At 46.7% G+C, this 19,848-nt stretch overlaps 1 protein-coding gene across 1 annotated transcript in view; it reads right to left on the bottom strand.

The window, feature by feature from the left end:
- Window positions 1-15,033, bottom strand: part of ZNF346 (zinc finger protein 346) — a 48,517-nt gene extending 33,484 nt beyond the window's left edge. Inside the window, exon 1 of the mRNA XM_077472487.1 lies at window positions 14,875-15,033. Within this exon, the coding sequence (XP_077328613.1) occupies window positions 14,875-14,932 (58 nt within the window). The 5' untranslated portion in view covers window positions 14,933-15,033. The remainder of the gene's footprint in view (window positions 1-14,874) is intronic.
- Between the last annotated feature and the right edge of the window lie 4,815 nt (window positions 15,034-19,848).

The following is a 19,848-nucleotide window of genomic DNA, read 5'->3' as shown; positions in this document are numbered from 1 at the left end:
ATGCTCCCACCCACCTTCTAACGCCTATTCTAACAACCCTATAAAAAGGAAGATGATTATACCCACTTTACCTCAGTTCCCAGTAATGATTGGAAGCCAGCAGGACTGGGTCACAATCATGTGACCATTGTGACAACCAATCACAGCGGTCACACGATCAGGCAGACCTTCCTGGGCATAATGCAGAAAGCGTTAGCCTCCCTTCTCATCTCCATGCTGTCACTGTAGGTGACCTGGACATGAATCCCCTCATCTGTAACTATGATGCACTGTGTCTAGAGCACCATTAGCAAGTGCTCTATTGTAACCATATCTACACCAACATGTTTATTAGTTACCAAAAAGTTTGTTATAGAGCATTTAAAGAGAGCAGTTAACAGGCTCCAGAGACTGAAACCTGGTGTTGACCAAAAATGTTTAAAGTCTGTTTTTAGTGCATCAATGTGTGGTATTAGCCCCAACTAATGGCAATGCACAAAAACATATGCAACATGGACATGGTAAATAGCCGCCCCCCCCCCCCCCCCCCCCAGCAACCTCAATGTTTCATGAGCTGAGAGAATACAACATAGTACTGTGTATACATGAAAACCTGCTAAACAAAATGCAGAATACACACGTAAAAGGTTTGCACCCAGTCTAACAAGTAGTAAAAACCTTAAACTGGTTCTAAAGCCAAAACATTTTTTTACCTTAATGCATTCCCCGCATTAAAGATAAAACGCCAAATTTACTTTTGCACAATGAATGGAACTAGAAATCCCAACATAGATCATACCTTTGTACCATGTTGCACACTTGTCTGCAGATCCCCCGATATCCCGGGTTTAGTTTTGTCACTTTGGACATGGTATATCCAATGGATGACGCTATTCCTTGTACAGCCACTTCCTGCAGTAGCCAGTCAGTAGACTACCATTTGTAGTCCTTCTGACTCTATAAAATGATGTAACGACGTTCACAGCGCTAATGCTATGTGGGATTGCATGCATCTAAATTAGCATTTAATAGCGCCCAATCACACCTACAGGAAGAATCCAGACCCCCCCCCCCCCCCCCCTCCAGTCCTGTCTCACAGATTGCAGAATTATTTATTTATGAAGAAAATACCTCAAAATGCACACTGCCCGTTTAGAAAGTTAGCAGTGTTGATACTGGGTGAAATCAAAATGGATCACAATTAGAATTCAATCCTACCCAGCTAAATCCTGTGCTGCCCAGTATATTGAAAGACGCCCCGCCCTCTCAGATGCTGACCTACAAAGTCCCACCCCCAGATCACTGTTTTATTTAAAGAGGAAGTAAACCCTGATGAGTTTACTTCCTCTTTGATTCCCTGCAAAGGTAAAGCATAATGGACTACTATGCATCGCATTGTAGTCCATTATGTGTCACTTACCTGACACAGGAGCCAGCAATGTCACCGCTGTCCCCTGTAGTCCGTAGCATCCATCTTCTCGTGGGTCTCGCTGCTCGGCCGCTGTCGTTCGGCAAAGCCGCGATGACGTCACTCCTGCGCATGGGAGCCGCCACTCGCGACATATCGCGGTTGACAGCGGCGCGCTCAATGCACCTGTGCGCCGATGTCTACGGCGCATGCGCCGTAGACAGCGGTGCCTGTCTTTTGGCAAATATCTCCTAAACCATGTAGGTTTAGGAGATATTTCTTGGACCTACAGGCAAGCCTTAATCTAGGCTTACCTGTAGGTCAAAGTGGTTTGTAAGGGTTTACAACCACTTTAATGGCTAGTTCTGATGCTGGGTGGGATTGAATGGATCACAATTAGCATTCAATCATGCCCTGTTAAATACTATGCTGACCAGTGTGAAGAGTCCCACTCTTCAGAGCCTGCTCTCTGTGCCACAATTTACACATGAAGGAAACACCTTCACAGAAACCTCCCTGGGCCCTGTGTAGTCTTGCAGTGTGCCAATATTATTTGGCATACTCCAAGACACATATGGCACTTGAAAAATTATTTTTGCTCATTTACACTTGCCTTGACGTCTGATTAGCCATCTGTGTTTGGATCACTCTTCAGACTGTTTAACAAATGGTGAGGAGTTGAATCACCTCCACGACCTGATTTAGACCCCCTAAATGCCAGACTAACACTGCAAATGTGCAGTTGCAGCTTCATCCAACAGAATGGGTTGGACTTGGTGGGCAGCAGTGCCTGCTGAGTGCAACAGGGGGTATAATTCCTGCCACAGCCATGAATGAAAAAAAGTCTGGCCGACACAGCATGTGTACATCCCCAGCTGCTGCAGCTAAGGGGGAACAATTCAACCTTAAAAATGTACCCCCCCCTTATAAGATTAGTGTAAATGAGTCCTAGGACTGCAATATTGATAGCAAGGTAATGATCCCCTGTATCTAATGTCTACTGCAAAAATAAAAAAAGTGTGGCACTCTTTCCCCCTAACATCCATAACCGACACTGCATAGTGAAAACACACATTTCTGATCGCAATTTTTCTTGGGCAACATACATGCATTTCTACATGCTTGTTTGTGCTTAGTGGTGCTGCTTCAAGCTGAGGTCCCCCGCCTTCCTTCCCCCTCCCCTTATTTATCCAGGAGGCAGCTTTACTTTATTTTCACATTCTTTCATTACACCTTTTACAAAATCACATGCACTTTTCACTGATTCAGTTCTCCCAGTCGATGTTTAAATTTTCTTGTCCTGCTCTCATGCCTCACTTCTATGATTAAAAGTGGAACTTCATCCAAAAAGGACAAGTTCAGACCCCTCCTCCTTCCCCCCGCAGCCTTCTGGGACACACACACACACACAGGTCCCAGAAGACTGCAGAATCATTAAAGCGCAGTGCCTTCATGAGCAGTAGGAAAGCAACTGTGAAGCTGGAAGGCTTCACGGCCCGTTTCCCTTACCCAAGAGGTCATGCTTGGACCTGTAGCCGATTGAAGGATCATCTGAAGTGAGGACATTGCAGGATTCTTGAACAGACAAGTGTCCTAAGGCCCCTTTCACACTGGGGCGGTGCGGCTGTCAGCGGAAATCGGCGCTATTTCTAGCGGTGCTTTACCGTCGTTTTAGCGTCAGTCTGCGGGAGCTAGCGGGGTGGTTAAAACTGCCCGCAAAGCGCCGCTGCAGCGGCACTTTGCCAGCGGTATAGCCGCGCTGTCCCATTGATTTCAATGGGTAGGAGCGGTGAATACACCGCTTCAAAGATGCGGCTAGCAGGACTTTTTTTTTTTTACGGTCCTGCTAGCGCACCACTCCAGTGTGAAAGCCCTCGGGCTTTCACACTGGAGTGAAAGGGGCCGGTTTTTTCAGGCGCTATTTTTAGCGCTGTAGCGCCTGAAAACCGCCCCAGTGTGAAAGGGGCCTTATATTAAAAAGGCAGTAGCTATAACATTTGTTGCTGCGGACTTCATTTTGGTGTTCCTCCAAGTCCAGGTGGGCAGGGTTAACAGGTCAGTAGGCTTGGTCTGAGGTGTGGCGTTGCCTGAGGCTTTTACATGCACACTTTCTTACTAGGGTGCAGTGGTTAGTTGCTTTATTGAATTTTTACATGTTGTGCATAAGGATCACTTGAAGCTCCTGCACCTTTTTTGCAACAAGCTTTGCACATTTTACCACGATTTCCACATGTCAATTAACATGCTTGGAGTGCCATTAAGAATAAATGGCACCGAAATGCACGTTGCAGCACGATTTTATCGCAGTCTGGAAACACGGGTAGAATCACCCCGAATCCGCTTACAATTCCAAATCCCTGGATGTGAACAGGACTTTGGTGTCTGCCATGATTATAAAAGGGAACTCCATAGCAAACATTAAAAGTTGTGTAGGGTTCCCCTTTACCATCATTAACAAGACACTCAACCAGGATTAGGGTCTGACATGAATATAAAGGGCAACTCCATGGCAGAATTAAATTGTGGTGTCACGCCACCAAGTATTCATACTCTGTGGTAAAAAAAATGAAAAGCGGTGTGGGGTTCCCCTTTGATACCTTTTAATATAACAGACCCTTATCCAGGAATAGAATCTCAAATGAATATAAAAGTTAATTTTGGCACAAAACAAAAAAGTGTGGCGGTCTCACTCAATATTCATACCAAGCCCAATCCTTGTTTCTTAATGTGTTTTTCTGTCTCCTTGCAATATCTTATTTTGGTGCGATTGTTACGGGATCTCTTTAAGCATTTATGTTCTGCCTGACCATCACAGAAGAAATTGCAGCAGATGACCATAGAAAAGCAGGAATGCTCTCAAACATTTATGAAAGAATAATTTTTTTAAATATACAAAGCATAATGCATTCCTTAGTAGTCATTTTAAAGTATTGCTGCCTTTGCATGGCTGTGATCACATCGGTATTCTTCCTGTTACTCCAGTTGGTAGGACTGAGGTTGTTCTGTGTGCATCCTGAATGTTTATTAAAGTCAGGTGAAAACAATTGCTCAACATTTAGGCCCCTTTCACACTACCGATCTGTTCAGGTACGCCTGTCGTCAGTTTTTCAGGCGGACCTGAATGGATGCTCCATAGAGGTCTATGGAGCGTCGGATGTCAGCGGTGACATGTCCGCTGACATCCGACCCGCTCCAATCCGAATAAGTGTGACGGAGGAAAAAGCCATTTTTCCATCCATCATCGGATCGGGTGACAGCGAAAACTGCGGTCCGAGCAAGCGGATATTCACGGGGTGGATCAGCACTGATCCGTCCCGTGTGAAAGGACCCTTAGGCTTAAAAACACTTATGCAGATCAGCTGTCTTTTTATGCCTGTAAAAGCACATATATGTTAACCTATGTGATCATGTACACATTGGCATTTCCAGAAGTATTTGAAGAGGAGCGTTCACAGGCAGGAAGAAAAAAAAAATCCAAAGATGGGCCCTAAGGAGGAGCTTTTGAGCAGAGAAAATGTGTGTAAAAATTTACTTCAATGGCCAGAATAAAATTATTCTGGCCAGTAGAATGAATTTATGCTCAAGTGGCATACATGCTTAAATGCACATGCATATTGTAACATTAGAGAAGTTTTTTTGCTGCCAAATTCCAGCAAAAAAAAAAAAACCCCCATTTGTATGATGTGGGGTGGGCTACCCATAAAAGCTTGTATTTATTTTGATCAGCCCCAAATGAGAAAAAAATAAAATAAAAATCAAGCGAAACCTCCATCCTCCACTACCACCTACTGTACTTCGATTTTCAACCACAGGTGCTGTGGCTACCGATTGGATGTAGGCACTGCTCAGTGAACAATTTTTATGAGTGGCTCTTGATTTTATTTTTTTTTATTTTTTTTAAGCCAAGGTTTGTTGAGCCAAATGGTCCAATTCTGCAGGAACTGGCTGAAATTCAGGTTGCTTGTGGCTAGAATTACCGTAGTTTACCATTTCAGTCACATGACAAGTCACTATTCCCACTGCTTTTTAATGGACTACCACACATGTATACATCTAAAATTGGATATGACCCTCGGCACACCACATACACCAGTACTGCAAAGAAGGAAAAAAAAAAAAAAAACTGCACTTTTGGCACATGGACACGTACAGGAAAATGAGAAGGCAGATGCAGAAAAGCATGTACAGCCACGAATGCTGGCACATCAAGAAACTTGCTATAATTCGCACTTAAAAAATTTGAATGCATGGTTTTGTTTCATGTCCATCATTTGTAATATTAGAACTTGTTTAACCACTTCCCGACCAGCGCACGACGATGTACATCGACAGAATGGCACGGGCAGGCATATTGGCGTACATGTACGTCCAATATTCAATGCCGCCCTGCCATCGGGAGCGCGCCGGCGGCGGCGCGCTCCTGCGCTGGTCGGGACCCCCGTGAGTCCGGTCGCGGGACCCGCGGACTCGATCGCCGCGGGCATCCCCGCGATCGTCTCACGGAGCGGCCGAATGGAGGAAATGCTGTATAAACAACATTTTTCCATTCTGCCTAGCAACTAGTGACGCTGATCTCTGCTCCATGTGATTGGAGCAGAGATCAGTGTACACTAAATGAAAGCCCAACCCCCCCACAGTTAGTAACACACCCCTAGGAACACTTAACCCCTACACTGCCACCCACTGGTTAACCCTTTCACTGCCAGTGTCATTTACACAGGAATCACTGCATTTATATAGCAGTGATTACTGTATAAATGACAATGGTCCCAAAAATGTCCGATGGGTCCCCGACAATGTCGCAGTCACAATTAAAAAATCGCAGATCGCCGCCATTACTAGTAAAAAAAAAAAAAAAAAATTATTAATAAAAATGCTATAAAACTATCCCTATTTTGTAAACGCTATAACTTTTGCGCAAACCAATCAATCGCTTATTGCGATTTTTTTTACCAAAAATATGTAGAATACGTATCGGCCAAAATTGAGGGAAAAAAATGTTTTTTTATATATTTTTGGGGGATATTTATTATAACAAAAAGTAAAAAATAATGCGTTTTTTTCAAAATTGTCGCTCTATTTTTGTTTATAGCGCAAAAAATAAAAACCGCAGGGGTGATCAAATACCACCAAAAGAAAGCTCTATTTATGGGAAAAAAAGGACGTCAATTTTGTTTGGGAGCCACGTCGCACGACCGCGCAATTGTCAGTTAAAGCGACGCAGTGCCGAATCGCAAAAAGTGGTCTGTCTTTGACCAGCAAATTGGTCCGGTCTGAAAGTGGTTAAAGGACACGTTCACCTTCAGGAACATGTTACATGTTCCACCTGTTTTTAGAGTGGAACATGTAACATGTTACTGCATCCACTCGGGGATGCACTCTGTGGGACAGCAGTATGAGAAGTTCCCTGTACCAGCTTTCACTTTTTGAGTTCTGTGAATGAAAGCACTGACATCCTTTGTGGATGTTGGTTTGTAGTTCTCAATGAACTACCAGGGTGCTGCTGAGAACTCTAGGTAGTTCATGGATTCTTCCTGCCAGTGTGAAACTGTCTGCTCATACGATCTACAGGCAGACAACTTAAGCCCCATACACACCATCAGATTTTCAAAAACCATATAATATGAGGTCAAACCTTAAGAGTTTCAATTTGTATGCAAATCAGGCAGGCCCTTCCACTACATGGTTGATAAATCTGAGGACAAAAAAAAATCAGCAGAAATTCTGATAGTGTGTATGGGGCTTTACACTGACAGTCTGCAGGAGTCCTGCGTTGGACCAGTGGTCTGCTGATCATTGGTGCAATACTTTCCAGGCTTCAGAAAATAAAATAATAATAAAAAATAATAATAAATTGTAAATGCAATTTGTTTGCTGCTGCAAAAAAAAAAAAAGTGCATTTAGATGAACTTTAAAATAAAAAGAGTGGCACAGCCATGACAAATGCAGACAAGTGCTGAACTTTAGGTACCACCAAGTTGAACACTATGCAAGATGTAACTTTCTAGTGTGTTGTAATTTTGTGTATGCGTAATTCTTCATATCAGCCCGGTGTTTACTTTTTTGTATGTAAGGGACCACACTATTGTGACTCAAGGCAAACCCACCCATCTAGAATTCCAAAATGGTAACTAGAACAGCAGCTTTAAAATGCATCTATGCCACTGGTTCTCAAGCTTTCTAGTGACATGACCCCTTGATAAAATTTCCCAAGTTGTGGGGACCCCTAACAATAAAATTATTTTCGTAGTGTGGGTGGTCAGCACCCAAGGCAAAACAAGCAATTTGCACCCCTAACCCATGGACATTTAGCTCCCCCTGAGTACCTTCCACTCGTACAGCAATACAACCTCTTATGGTACATTTTAGGATGTATCACCCTCTCTTTTGTCCGTCCCGTTCCCCCCCCCTCCCCTTTTATCTCTCTCTCTCTCTCTCTCTCTATGCTAATTTCTTGTTTCCTCCCCCATCCCTCTCTAGCTGTTTTTCTTGTTCTCTTATTCTTTCTCTCCCTTCTTTGTTCATCCACTTCTTTTCCTCGTCCTTCTATGTATACTATTTTTAGTCCTTCTCTTCCTCCTTGGTGGGGGGTGGGATCAGTGGCAGTGCTGGGGGGGGGGGGGGGGGGGGATAAGTTCTGATCAGCCAACTTAGGTGCTCTTGATCAAGGTCATCTGCTGATCTGAGAACTGTAGTGGGGACTTTTAATGGCAACTATAATCACAGGTAGTGTTACTCACTGTCTCCAACATTGTGGTGTCTCGTAGCAGTGACACCTATGCCGAAATCAGGAGATAGGGTCTCCTCCAGCCCCTCCCACTTCACATTCCTCACCAGTCAGCTGACCTCTAGTCTCTGTCCCCTAGCCATGCTGTGAACGGAATGGGTGGCTGTGAAGCGGCAGAGTGGGTGGCCATGGGAGAGCGTGCGGGCTTCAGGAACAGCCCAGGAATTGGTGACCCCTGGCAAATCGCCACTTGACCACCGAGGGGGCCCCGACCCCCAGGGTGAGAACCACCGATCTATGCCCAGATATAAAACTATGGTTACACTTACTGGTAACGGTATTTCCAAAAAAAAATAAAAATAAATAAATCTTCCAGCACAGCTACACGAGAGGTGAGTGGGTCAAGGTTCAACAGGAAACACAAACCAGAAAGATTCAAAAGCCCCTCTTCCTCAGTTGTTGTAAGGAAACCTCCACCAATGTACCGGTAAAAACATCTGGGTGGAACTGATGCCTGTAACCCATTCCTTTCCAAAGGACAGGTTCTAGATGGACATTTCAACACACACACTAAAAGATAGTTCTTTAGCAAGGAACATACATTTTGCATTAATAATTATACTACCAAAATGTGTGTGTGCTGTAAACTGCCTCCAGTATTGTCCCTGTTTCTTCTTGCTGGAAGCTGCCATTTTTCTGAAGACCTGAGCAGCAGTACATCTGTGGGCTCTGCAGATCAGCCTTTAGTGGCTCTGGTTTTTTTAGCGCAATGCAAAAAAATGGAGCAACTGAGCATGAGCAGAGCAGGGTGTAACAATGTACTACTGGATTTTAAACAGTATTTGCACTTTTAACGATTTCTTTACATAGCTATACTTGCAAAAGGAGCCAGCCTGAAGTGATCTAGTAGGACTTAAGTTCCTGACTAAAGATCCAATGCAAGGACTATACCTGAGCCCTATATGGGACCACTATACAAGACTAGAAGTTGGGTAGAACTCTTTCCAATCTAATTTCCAGAAAACCTTAAAGGGCCGCCACCTTTACCTTAAAGAGGAGGGCCGGTTATACAAAAAAAAAAAAAGTCAGCAGCTGCAAACACTGCAGCTGCTGACTTAATCAACACACTCACCTGTCCAGGGTGCCCGCGATGCCGGCCGCCCGAGGCCGACCCGTCCCTCGGCTCTCGGGTCCCGGTGCTGCCATTCCTTGTAAGGGAAACAGGCAGTGGAGTCTTACGGCTTCACTGCCCGTTTCCTACTGCGCATGCGCGAGTCCCGCAGCTACTGCGCATGCGCGAGACCCGCAGCGCTTTCTGAATGGGACGCGCTGTGTTCTGGAACACACAGTTCCCAGAACACAGCGCGACTCATTACCCAGAAGACGCCGCGACGAAGACAGAAGACAGAAGATCTCCGCGGAGGAGGAAGAGGAAGATTAGGAGAAAGTGCCTAGCAACAGGCATTTCTGGTAAGCAAAAAAAAATAAATTTTTTCATTTTTTTTTTTTTATATTTTTTTGTAATTTTTAATGTTTTTTTTGTTTTCAGGGTGGCCCTCCACTTTAAGGGTTTGCTCACTTGTTTGTTAATTCTGAATAAATCATTTGTGATGAAAAAAAACACACCGCAAGGCATAAGTAACCCAAAAGAAGTTGCTCGTCATTCTGGTGAAATAGGACAGGGTGGATGCATGGCTGGACAGAGGGGAATAAGACACTACAGGCTTTAGCCACCACATATGAAAGTGTTACAAGTTAAAATGAATTTCCATGTTTCCTGTCACTTTAAAAATAGTGGGTTGGGACCAAGCTGCTTCAAAAAAAAAAACTCTTTCACTAAGTGCTGCACTGGCTGTTGAGTGCTATATAAACTGCAGGTAACTTCATACAGTACTGGGTTCTGGCTGCGCAAGGGACTTTGTCTCACACCCGGAACAATGCAGAGTTGGTCTGAGCAGTGCTCAGTCATTCATGGGTAGCTTTGTATTCTGTGAATACAAAGCTTCCTCTGATTGGCTGAGTCGGAGGGGCAGGCTAACATCACACTCTTCAACTTAGTCAGAGTTAGCTTTGTATTCAGAGTACCATTCAAGCCAACTCTGCATTGTTGCGGGTATGAGACAGAAGTCTGTAACAGCGAGAGCTCAGAACTTTATGTAGCTGAGGCCACATGCAGTACACACAGTGTCTAGAGACACTGCAACAGTTAACTACTTGCCGTCCGTGCTACAGCCGAAAGACAGCTACAGCGCAGACATAATTTGCCGTGAGGGCGCCCATGGACGTCCTCCCATGCTCGAGTGGCCTGAGCGCCCCCCTGAGCTGTTTTCAGCGGGTCTATGAGACTCGCCTGATCACAGATCACATGACCTCAACAGAGCTGGTAATTGGCTATTTTTCTCCTCACGCCATGAAAAAAAAAAAGCGATCGCCGGCAGCTGCGAGAGGGACATCGGTCCCGATCGTGGAAAGGCTTCTGTGCCCACAGTGCGTCATCACCAGTGCTGCCTATCAATATCACCTACAAGTGCCCATCAGTGCCACCCATCAATGACATCTATCGGTGCCACCCACCGCCTTATCAGTGCCCATCAATGCTTCCGCCTCATCAGCGAAGGTCAATGAAGGAGAAAAAATTACCTGTTTGCAAAATTTTATAACTATTAAACTTTTTTTTTTTTTTTTTAACGAAAATTTGTCTATTTTTGTTTGTTTAGCAAAAAATAAAACCACCAGTGGTGATTAAATACTACCAAAAGAAAGCTCCATTTGTGTGAAAAAAAAGATGAACATTTCATTTGAGTACAGTGCAGCATGACCACGCAATTGTCATTCAAAGCTGAAAGCTAAAAATTGGTCTGGTCGGGACGGGGGTTTAAGTGCCCAGTAAGCAAGTGGTTAATAAAGGAAATGGTTGGTCCAAACAAACTAAAGTGAGAGGAAACATGAAAATCTGCTTTAGGGCAAACCAATGACAATTAAAAGCACACAATTCAAGCACATCAATTTGATGAAAGCATACCCTTACACATGGACATCATAACAACCCTTATGCAAATGGTAGATTCTAATCCTACTAAAGCATGATACATTTCTCATACAAAGCTTGATTTTACAACCCCAGCATTATATACGAGTAGAAAAGCCTTGCTTAGAGCCCAGTAACAAAGCAATGTTTCAACTCCAGTCCTCAAGTGCCCCCAACAGGTCAGGTTTTCCCTCAGATGAAACGGCTGTGGTAATTGCTAAAGCTGGCCATACACCTATAGATTATCTGCAGATTTTCTATGGTTAGATGGAAAAAAGTGCAACAGATTTCTCCATGTATGCTAAACTGTGTGGATGGAGGAATCTCCCACTGGGCCAAGCTTCAGTATCTTGCTAGTCGGCCCCACTGGCACCCAATCAGAATGTTGAGGCATTGTGAGAGATAGCAGGGCCGACTAGCAAGATATGGAAGCTTGGGCCAGTGGTAGATTCTTCCATCCACACAGTTCAGTGTAGATGGAGGAATCTGTTCCACTTTTTCCATCTGACCATAAAAAATCTGCAGATAATCTATAGGTGTAGGGCCAGGCTAAGGCAGTGAAACCGATCAAATGACCTGTGCAAAATAATGGAGAGCCTAAAAACAAGACCTGTTGGGGGTACTGGAGTTGAGAAACATTGACCTAAAGCAAGGCACTTGCTTTGGGCTTACCTTAGGCAGTGCAGCTCTGAATGTAGAGGTAGACCCCCAAGCTAGCCTGCTCAGGAGGCTACATTACTTCCTGATGCCACCTCAACTCGCTTCACAGAAGGGAGATTCTTTCAGAGGCTTGCTGTCTGGGCTCTGCACACAGCAGTATGCCCTCCACTTCTGCAACCTGTACCATTCACTGGCTCAATGCCGAAAGCGTCAGGAAGACAGAGTTGCTTGCTTCAGTTAAAGTGGAGTTCCAGGCTGAAATCCAAATAGGTTTTAAACAATATAGCGCCCCACCTACCCCTCAGTATCTTTTCTGCGTTTTTTCAGCTGGACTTTCATCCAATCCTGCTGCAGCGGGGTACATCACATTCACGATTGCATCGGGCCCTTCGTCTTTCCCCTTTTTTGTTATACAGGCTGGAACTCTACTTTAAGCGGCAAGGTCCAGAGCATGCAGGGAGAAAACCTCCAGTAAGCAAATTGACCAGAAAACAGGCATGCCAGGATCTAGTGACCTGTGGGGTGAGCCAACAACCACTATGTTCAGAGCCAGGGGGAACAAAACATAACTGTGTACTCTTGGATGATGAGAAACATAAAACTGAGAAAGATGGGGAGGGAGGGGCTTTTCAATCTCTTTCTGGGTTGTTTCCGATTCAAGGTGGAACCAGATATATATAGCTTGCGTAGCTGTCCCAGAAGAGGGTTTGGGAAACAAACTTGAATATTAAGCAGAACAAGATCTTTTAAACAAGCTATCCCTAATAACTCTGAAGTATTTTATTCCTCAAGGAAAGGAAAAGGAAGGGGGCAAAGGTGAGTTCAGTGCTCATGTTTAAAAGATTATTTTCTATACGTCTATGCCTACAAAGGCAAATGAGAGGGTTTTAAAGTGTCTTTTCTACGTGCACTTTAACGTGTAAATGTAAGGAAATATAGAAGACCCATATTTAATCCCGTTTTTTCCCCCACATCTCCACCTCTCATTTTCTCCTACTCTCTTCCGATATTTTTTTTATTCCATCTGACACTCAAGCCTCCCCTTCCTGCTCTTTTCTTTCCCCCATCCCTTCCTCTCTACAATACTCACTTCCTCTGATGTGCAGTCCAGCAGAATCACTGCGGTGCCGATCCCAGGGTATCACACTCTTCGCTTTTTTTTATTATACGAACTGATCACATTTCACCTCCACATCTCTCCTGCCCCCCCCCCCCCATCTCTCCTGCCCCCCTATCTCTCCTGCCCCCCTCTTCCCTAGCCCCTCCTCCCTTGCACCTCCTCCTCCCTTACTCCTCCTCCTCCCTTACTCCTCCTCCTCCCTTACTCCTCCCTTGCCCTCTCTTCCCTTACCCCTCCTCCTCCTCCCTTGCCCTCTCTTCCCTTACTCCTCCTCCTCCCTTGCCCTCTCTTCCCTTACCCCTCCTCCCTTGCCCTCTCTTCCCTTACCCCTCCTCCCTTGCCCTCTCTTCCCTTACCCCTCCTCCTCCTCCCTTGCCCTCTCTTCCCTTACCCCTCCTCCTCCCTTGCCCTCTCTTCCCTTACTCCTCCTCCCTTGCCCTCTCTTCCCTTACTCCTCCTCCCTTGCCCTCTCTTCCCTTACTCCTCCTCCTCCCTTGCCCTCCTCCTCCCTTGCCCTCTCTTCCCTTACTCCTCCTCCCTTGCCCTCTCTTCCCTTACTCCTCCTCCTCCCTTGCCCTCCTCCTCCCTTGCCCTCTCTTCCCTTACTCCTCCTCCTCCCTTGCCCTCTCTTCCCTTACTCCTCCTCCTCCCTTGCCCTCTCTTCCCTTACTCCTCCTCCCTTGCCCTCTCTTCCCTTACTCCTCCTCCTCCCTTGCCCTCTCTTCCCTTACTCCTCCTCCTCCTCCCTTGCCCTCTCTTCCCTTACTCCTCCTCCTCCTCCTCCCTTGCCCTCTCTTCCCTTACTCCTCCTCCTCCCTTGCCCTCTCTTCCCTTACTCCTCCTCCCTTGCCCTCTCTTCCCTTACTCCTCCTCCTCCCTTGCCCTCTCTTCCCTTACTCCTCCTCCTCCTCCCTTGCCCTCTCTTCCCTTACTCCTCCTCCCTTGCCCTCTCTTCCCTTACCCCTCCTCCTCCTCCCTTGCCCTCTCTTCCCTTACTCCTCCTCCCTTGCCCTCTCTTCCCTTACTCCTCCTCCTCCCTTGCCCTCTCTTCCCTTACTCATCCTCCTCCCTTGCCCTCTCTTCCCTTACTCCTCCACCTCCCTTACTCCTCCACCTCCCTTACTCCTCCACCTCCCTTACTCCTCCACCTCCCTTACTCCTCCACCTCCCTTACTCCTCCACCTCCCTTGCCCTCTCTTCCCTTACTCCTCCTCCTCCCTTGCCCTCTCTTCCCACCTCTCCTGCCCCCACTTCCCTTGACCCTCCTCCTGCCCTCTCTTCCCTTGCACCTCCGACTCACATGCCCTCCCGTCCCTCCTGCCCTCGACCCTCCCCCGTCCCTCCCCTCCTGCCCTCGACCCTCCCCCATCCCTCCTGCCCTCGCCTCCCTTGCCCCTCCGCCTCTCCTCCCTTGCTCCCTACAGCCCTCTCGAGAGAGAATTCTCTCTCGAATACTTAGGGGTGTGCAGCTAGCTCGTTTTTCATTCATTTACATTTATGCACTTTTTTCCTCCTTACGTTTACCTACAGCCCTCTCTTCCTTTATCCCTCCCCCGTTCCTTCCTCCATCCAGCTCTCCCGCTCTTTACCTATATTTCCATATTTCTTCCCCCATCCTTTCAATGATCCCTCTTGCTCTATGTCCCCGTACAGAAGCAATGTCCGGGATGTTCTATAATATGACCAATGACGGACAACCGGAGCTCGCTCTGCACATCCTCCCCTGCCTTTGTACGGCTCCTCTCCGCCATCCAAAACGTATACGGCCCAGTCCTGATGAAAGCCCGGGGTGCAAAGACTATTCATCCCTCAGCCAGTAGGTGTGAGTAGGATACCGAGATCCGCGCTTCTTCGAAGGTGATCCGGCGTACATAGATGGCCTAGGCCAGTCACACCCCCCCTCGACCTTGGACACCCGCATCCCGTCGTAAACCTCCCTAAACCGATCTTACCCGCTTCTATCCCGACGGGCAGCTCCATCCCGTCCCCGTTATCGAATGTGTCCGCCATCTTCTAGCTGCTCAGTGACCCTCCGTGCACACGACAAAGTACACGCGCTGAAAGACCTAGGTATCGCGAGACTAGAGGCAAAAGCTCGAGCGTGATTCAAGCCACCGAGAGTATCCGCCCAGAAAAAACAAAGCTTTATTACTAGGAGGACAAAGAACAAATCTTTTACGTTAGCCACCAAGAGGGCGGGAATAATGCACATTGTCTGCTACAGTACAGATCTCAAAATGGTGTACAAGGCGGTGTACACTGAGTAAACTTCTGAAGAGAATTACACGGCTTAAGCACTGCATATAATAAACAACTGACACTTTTAGAATGTATTGGGTTGAATTTAATAAAACATTTCCAACACTTTTCTGGCATTATGGTCCCTTTAACCATTCAATTTCAGGCACTTTCACCCCCTTCCTGCCCAGACCAATTGTCACCTTTCAGCACTCTAATACTTTGAGGGCCGGTGTTCTGCCGTATAGTCTCCGGCCATCAAATAGTGTCCGCCCCGTACTGCGCATGCTGAACGGCACCTGCGCCGTGAGTGGAGGTGGTAGCCCCACCATCCAAGCGGACATAGGGTTGTGAATATTAGAGGGCCCCTCGCGGACGAGATTCGCTTGCCACGCTTCGGGCTCGGCCTCGCAACGCTCGGCTCTTTTTTATTCCTACTCTATGTCCACTTGGATGGGGGGGCTAGAACCTGGACTCACGGCGCAGGCGCCGTTCATCCTCGGCAATTTTCGGAATCTGTGTTGCTGTGTACTGCGCATGCGCAGTATGCAGCGGACACTATCGGATGGAGGACATTATATGACAAGACACCGGTTCACACTATTGTGATGGCAGACATTGCATGTAATGCGCAGCGCACTGCTGTTCACATTACATGCGATGTCTGTGCGGTGCGATGTCAGCCATACAGATAGTATGGCTGATATCACACCGCATTCGGTGCAAACACGCACAGGAGCCTTTTTTCTGTTCGGACCAGAATCGGATCGCATGTGTGTTCACACATATGCGATCGGATTCATGTCCGAACTGTCAGTTCGCAGTGCGATATGCGAGCTGAAATGGGGGTGTCGGTAACATATAATGACACTCCCCAGCAGTTCACATATTGCAGTGTGAACTGCCATGCGTGCCGGGTGCGATGCGGGAACCCGCAGTTGATTCGCAGGGTTCTCGCATCGCAATAGTGTGAACCGGCCCTGAATCATAATTGCGCGGTCATGCTACACTGTACCTAAACTACATTTGTATCAAAGACCCTCTGTCCCTCCTCATTTGTCCCTTATCTATGTTCATATCTTATATATCTGTAGCACTACCTCAATAGGGGGTTGCTGGTGAATGTGGTCCGTCTCCCACCCTGCACAGCCAGGTACACAAATTTCCAGACATACTAAGGGAAGATACAGCCCTTGCACTTTGTTTTATTAGGGGAATATAACTTAGATGGGGTACATGTGGGATGCCTACTTGATTGAAGAAATATATAGGGAGTGAACTATATACACTCACGTATTTACAACCTCTTCTCTTTCACCTTCAGCACATACACTTGCTTGCAGACTATCACTCCCAGGACCAGCTAGCACTGATGTGGGGACCTGATTCTGACAGGCCCAAAGCAAATGTCCATTGCAGGCAGGGACCGCGGGCCCCTATGGTGTAGCAAAAATATTGTAGTCCTTAGTGTTAGCTGTCCCACATGTGGCTACTTCTTCAGGCCCTGCCAGACCTCCTGGCTGCCTCTTTCCACTGCCTGTGCCACCACAGTCTTCCTGACTGGCTCTTCACTCATCCCAGACTGCTCCATCCCAGTCCTCTCAGGCATGCCTTCCAGTTCTCCTGACAGTGTGTCACTCACCAGCCCACCTGGCTGCTCCTGGAGACTTGCCCGGCAGTGTTCTCCCACTGTCCTTATCCAGGACACCTCAGTAGTTTTGGGAAGGTTCCGTCCACACCTGAGCCCAGACCCAAGGTCACCCCCCTCAAATGCTACGACAGCCTAACACTCCATCTCCAGCTTCCACCTGAATACAACTCCTGCCCAGCTGGGTTCACCCTGAGTATTTGAGGGGGCCTGCCCCCTGACAATCCAAGTTGGGGATTGGTCAGGGCCCTCAGAATATTCCAGGCAACTCCACCTTACCTCCCCTCCCATTCTTCTAGAAGTTTCCAGAACATTCAAAACTGAACGGTCATGGGAGGACATCAATAGACACCATCCCAGCTGTAGCCGTTGTTCAGTCGGCCATAACAGGGTAGTGAAGAGGTTAAAATGTAATCTGAAAATTAAAGTGGAACTTTACTCACCTCGGCTCCAGTGATTTGGGTCCCCAAGCTCCCTGCCCAGCCACTGACACCTTAGAGTGGACAGTTTCCGGGTCTCGATCGCAGGCCGCTTCCATTGGCCAGGCGTGGATAACTTAAGAGGTAAGTTAGTTAGCACAGTGTACAATGACTCATGAGACGGTTTCGTTGTCCATGGCCATAGGAGCTCTTCACTAGGGATGAGCTTCGTGTTCGAGTCGAACGTACGTTCGACTCGAACATTGGCTGTTCGTCCGTTCGGCGAAATCCGAACTCTTGGTCCGTTCGCGTCAAAATTCGTGTGGCGCGCACGGCCCACAATGCACTGCGATGGCGCAGTGCATTGCTGGCTCATGATTGGCCAAGCATGCACTGTGACCCCGCATGCTTGGCCAATCGCAGCGCCAGCAGCGAGGAGAGCCATGATTGGCCACAGGCAGGATGCCTGTGGCCAATCATAGCTCAGGCTGTGTAGTGCACGCCCCACACTATATAAGGCCGCCTTTGAGGCGGCCTCGTGTAGTGTGTTGGCATCTGAAGCAGTGGGTGTTCTGTGTACCTTCAACACAGTTAGACACCGATCGTTTTTGGCTGATTTCCTATCTTGCTCTTGTGTAGTGGTTATTGTCTGTGCCCTGACCGCAGTATACACCACTATATTCACCTCACCTATATAGCTAGTGATCTATCTTTAATAATAGAGCTTGCAGTCAGTAGTGTTAGGAGATAGTGCATGCTGTCTGCGTGCTCTGTACCCAGTACATACCGCTATAATCCACCTACATATCTGTTCTCTATTTGAGCCCAATTGCCATCTGCAGGAGTTATTGGAAGTTGTGTGTTCCTCCAGCACAGCACAGTATACATCTGTATATACCCCTTTATCTCTGCTGTTTTCTGGTTATTGTCTGCGTGCCCTGACCGCAGTATACACCGTGATATTCACCTCACCTATATAGCTAGTGGTCCATCTTTAATAATAGAGCTTGCAGTCAGTAGTGTTAGGAGATAGTGCGTGCTGTCTGCGTGCTCTGTACCCAGTACATACCGCTATAATCCACCTACATAGCTGTTCTCTATTTGAGCCCAATTGCCATCTGCAGGAGTTATTGGAAGTTGTGTGTGCTTCCAGCACAGCACAGTATACATCTGTATATACCCCTTTATCACTGCTGTTTTCTGGTTATTGTCTGCGTGCCCTGACCGCAGTATACACCGCGATATTCACCTCAGCCTAAGGCCCAATTTTTCTGCCCCTGTTTAACAGGGGCGTTTAAGTACAATTTTTGATGCAATGCTTTGCAGCAGGGCTAATTCCAGCAAAAAAACTAGAGTATATGGAAGAGGTTGCAGTGTGCTGGCACCAGCAGCAGTGCCTAAGGCCAAATTTTTCTGCCCCTGTTTAACAGGGACATGTAATTACAATTCTTGATATAATATTTCACAGGAGGGCCCCTTCCTGTGCCCACCCAGAGTAACGGTGAGGACTTATAGTGTTGTGGCACCAGCACCACAACCACCATAGGTCAATTTTTCTACCACTGTTCAACAATGGCATGTAATTACAATTCTTGATATAATCGTTCACAGCAGGGCGCTCCAGCGCCCACCAAGAGTCACTTTGAGGGCTTACAATGTTGTGGCAAAACCAACACCTTGTTCCGCCATTTCTGCAGAGCATATAGGGCAGGCCCCTACTTTCAAACATCCAACTTACAAACATCAGACAGCAGCAAGTGAGATGAAAAAAGATGGACGACAAAACAAATTATACAGGGGTGATAACCCTTCCCTATGTTTTCCAAAAAGCTTAAAAATATAGTTTTTTTGACTGGAGCTACACTTTAAAAATATACCAGTTGAAAATTACAAACAGATTCAACTTAACACAACAAACCTACACAGTCCCTGTCTTGTTTGCACCGCCTGTATACTGCTGTTCTGAGTATATAGGGCCTGGGGGCCACACGCATTTCCTTTTTTTAATATGGGTACAGGGTTCCCCTTAATATGCGTACAAGACCCAAATAGGCTGGTAATGGGCAGGGAGGGCTACCCATGCCATTTTTCTCAATGATTTTCAACCATATTGCAGGAACCAGATATAACATTAAAACCGCAAGCAGCTTTAAATGGTGTTATTTCCGTTTAATGTCATTTTGTGCAGGGACTGTTCTAAACACGGGTAATATTTCACTTTTTTTTTCACTTTAATCGTCATTAAAATCAGTGCTCCCGCCAAAACGGCCGTTTTTAAAACTTTTTTTTGCATTGACCCATGTCCCCTGAGGCAGGAGTCAGGTCCCCAAACCCTTTTTAGGACAGTATCTTGCATATTAGCCGTTAAAATTAGCACTTTCCATTTTGAACGTTCGAGTCCCATAGACTTCAATGGGGTTCTAACGTTCGTAACAAACGTGGGGTCCGTTCGAAAGTTCTGGTGCGAACCGAACCGGGGGGTGTTCGGCTCATCCCTACTCTTCACCATGAGATAATCCAATTCCAAGTTATTTCCTCACCTAAGTTTCTGCTGGTTATTGGTTATCCTTGGCTACAGAGGCACAACCCCTCTTTTGATTGGCTCCGTGCTGAGGTTCTCT

The sequence above is a fragment of the Lithobates pipiens genome, unplaced genomic scaffold (assembly GCF_037356315.1).
Source record: "Lithobates pipiens isolate NorthernLeopardFrog02 unplaced genomic scaffold, aLitPip1_a1.2 Scaffold_8, whole genome shotgun sequence".
NCBI lineage: Eukaryota > Metazoa > Chordata > Amphibia > Anura > Ranidae > Lithobates > Lithobates pipiens.
The sequence above is the reverse complement of the archived record's forward strand: the minus strand, read 5'-3'. Positions and strand labels throughout refer to the sequence as shown.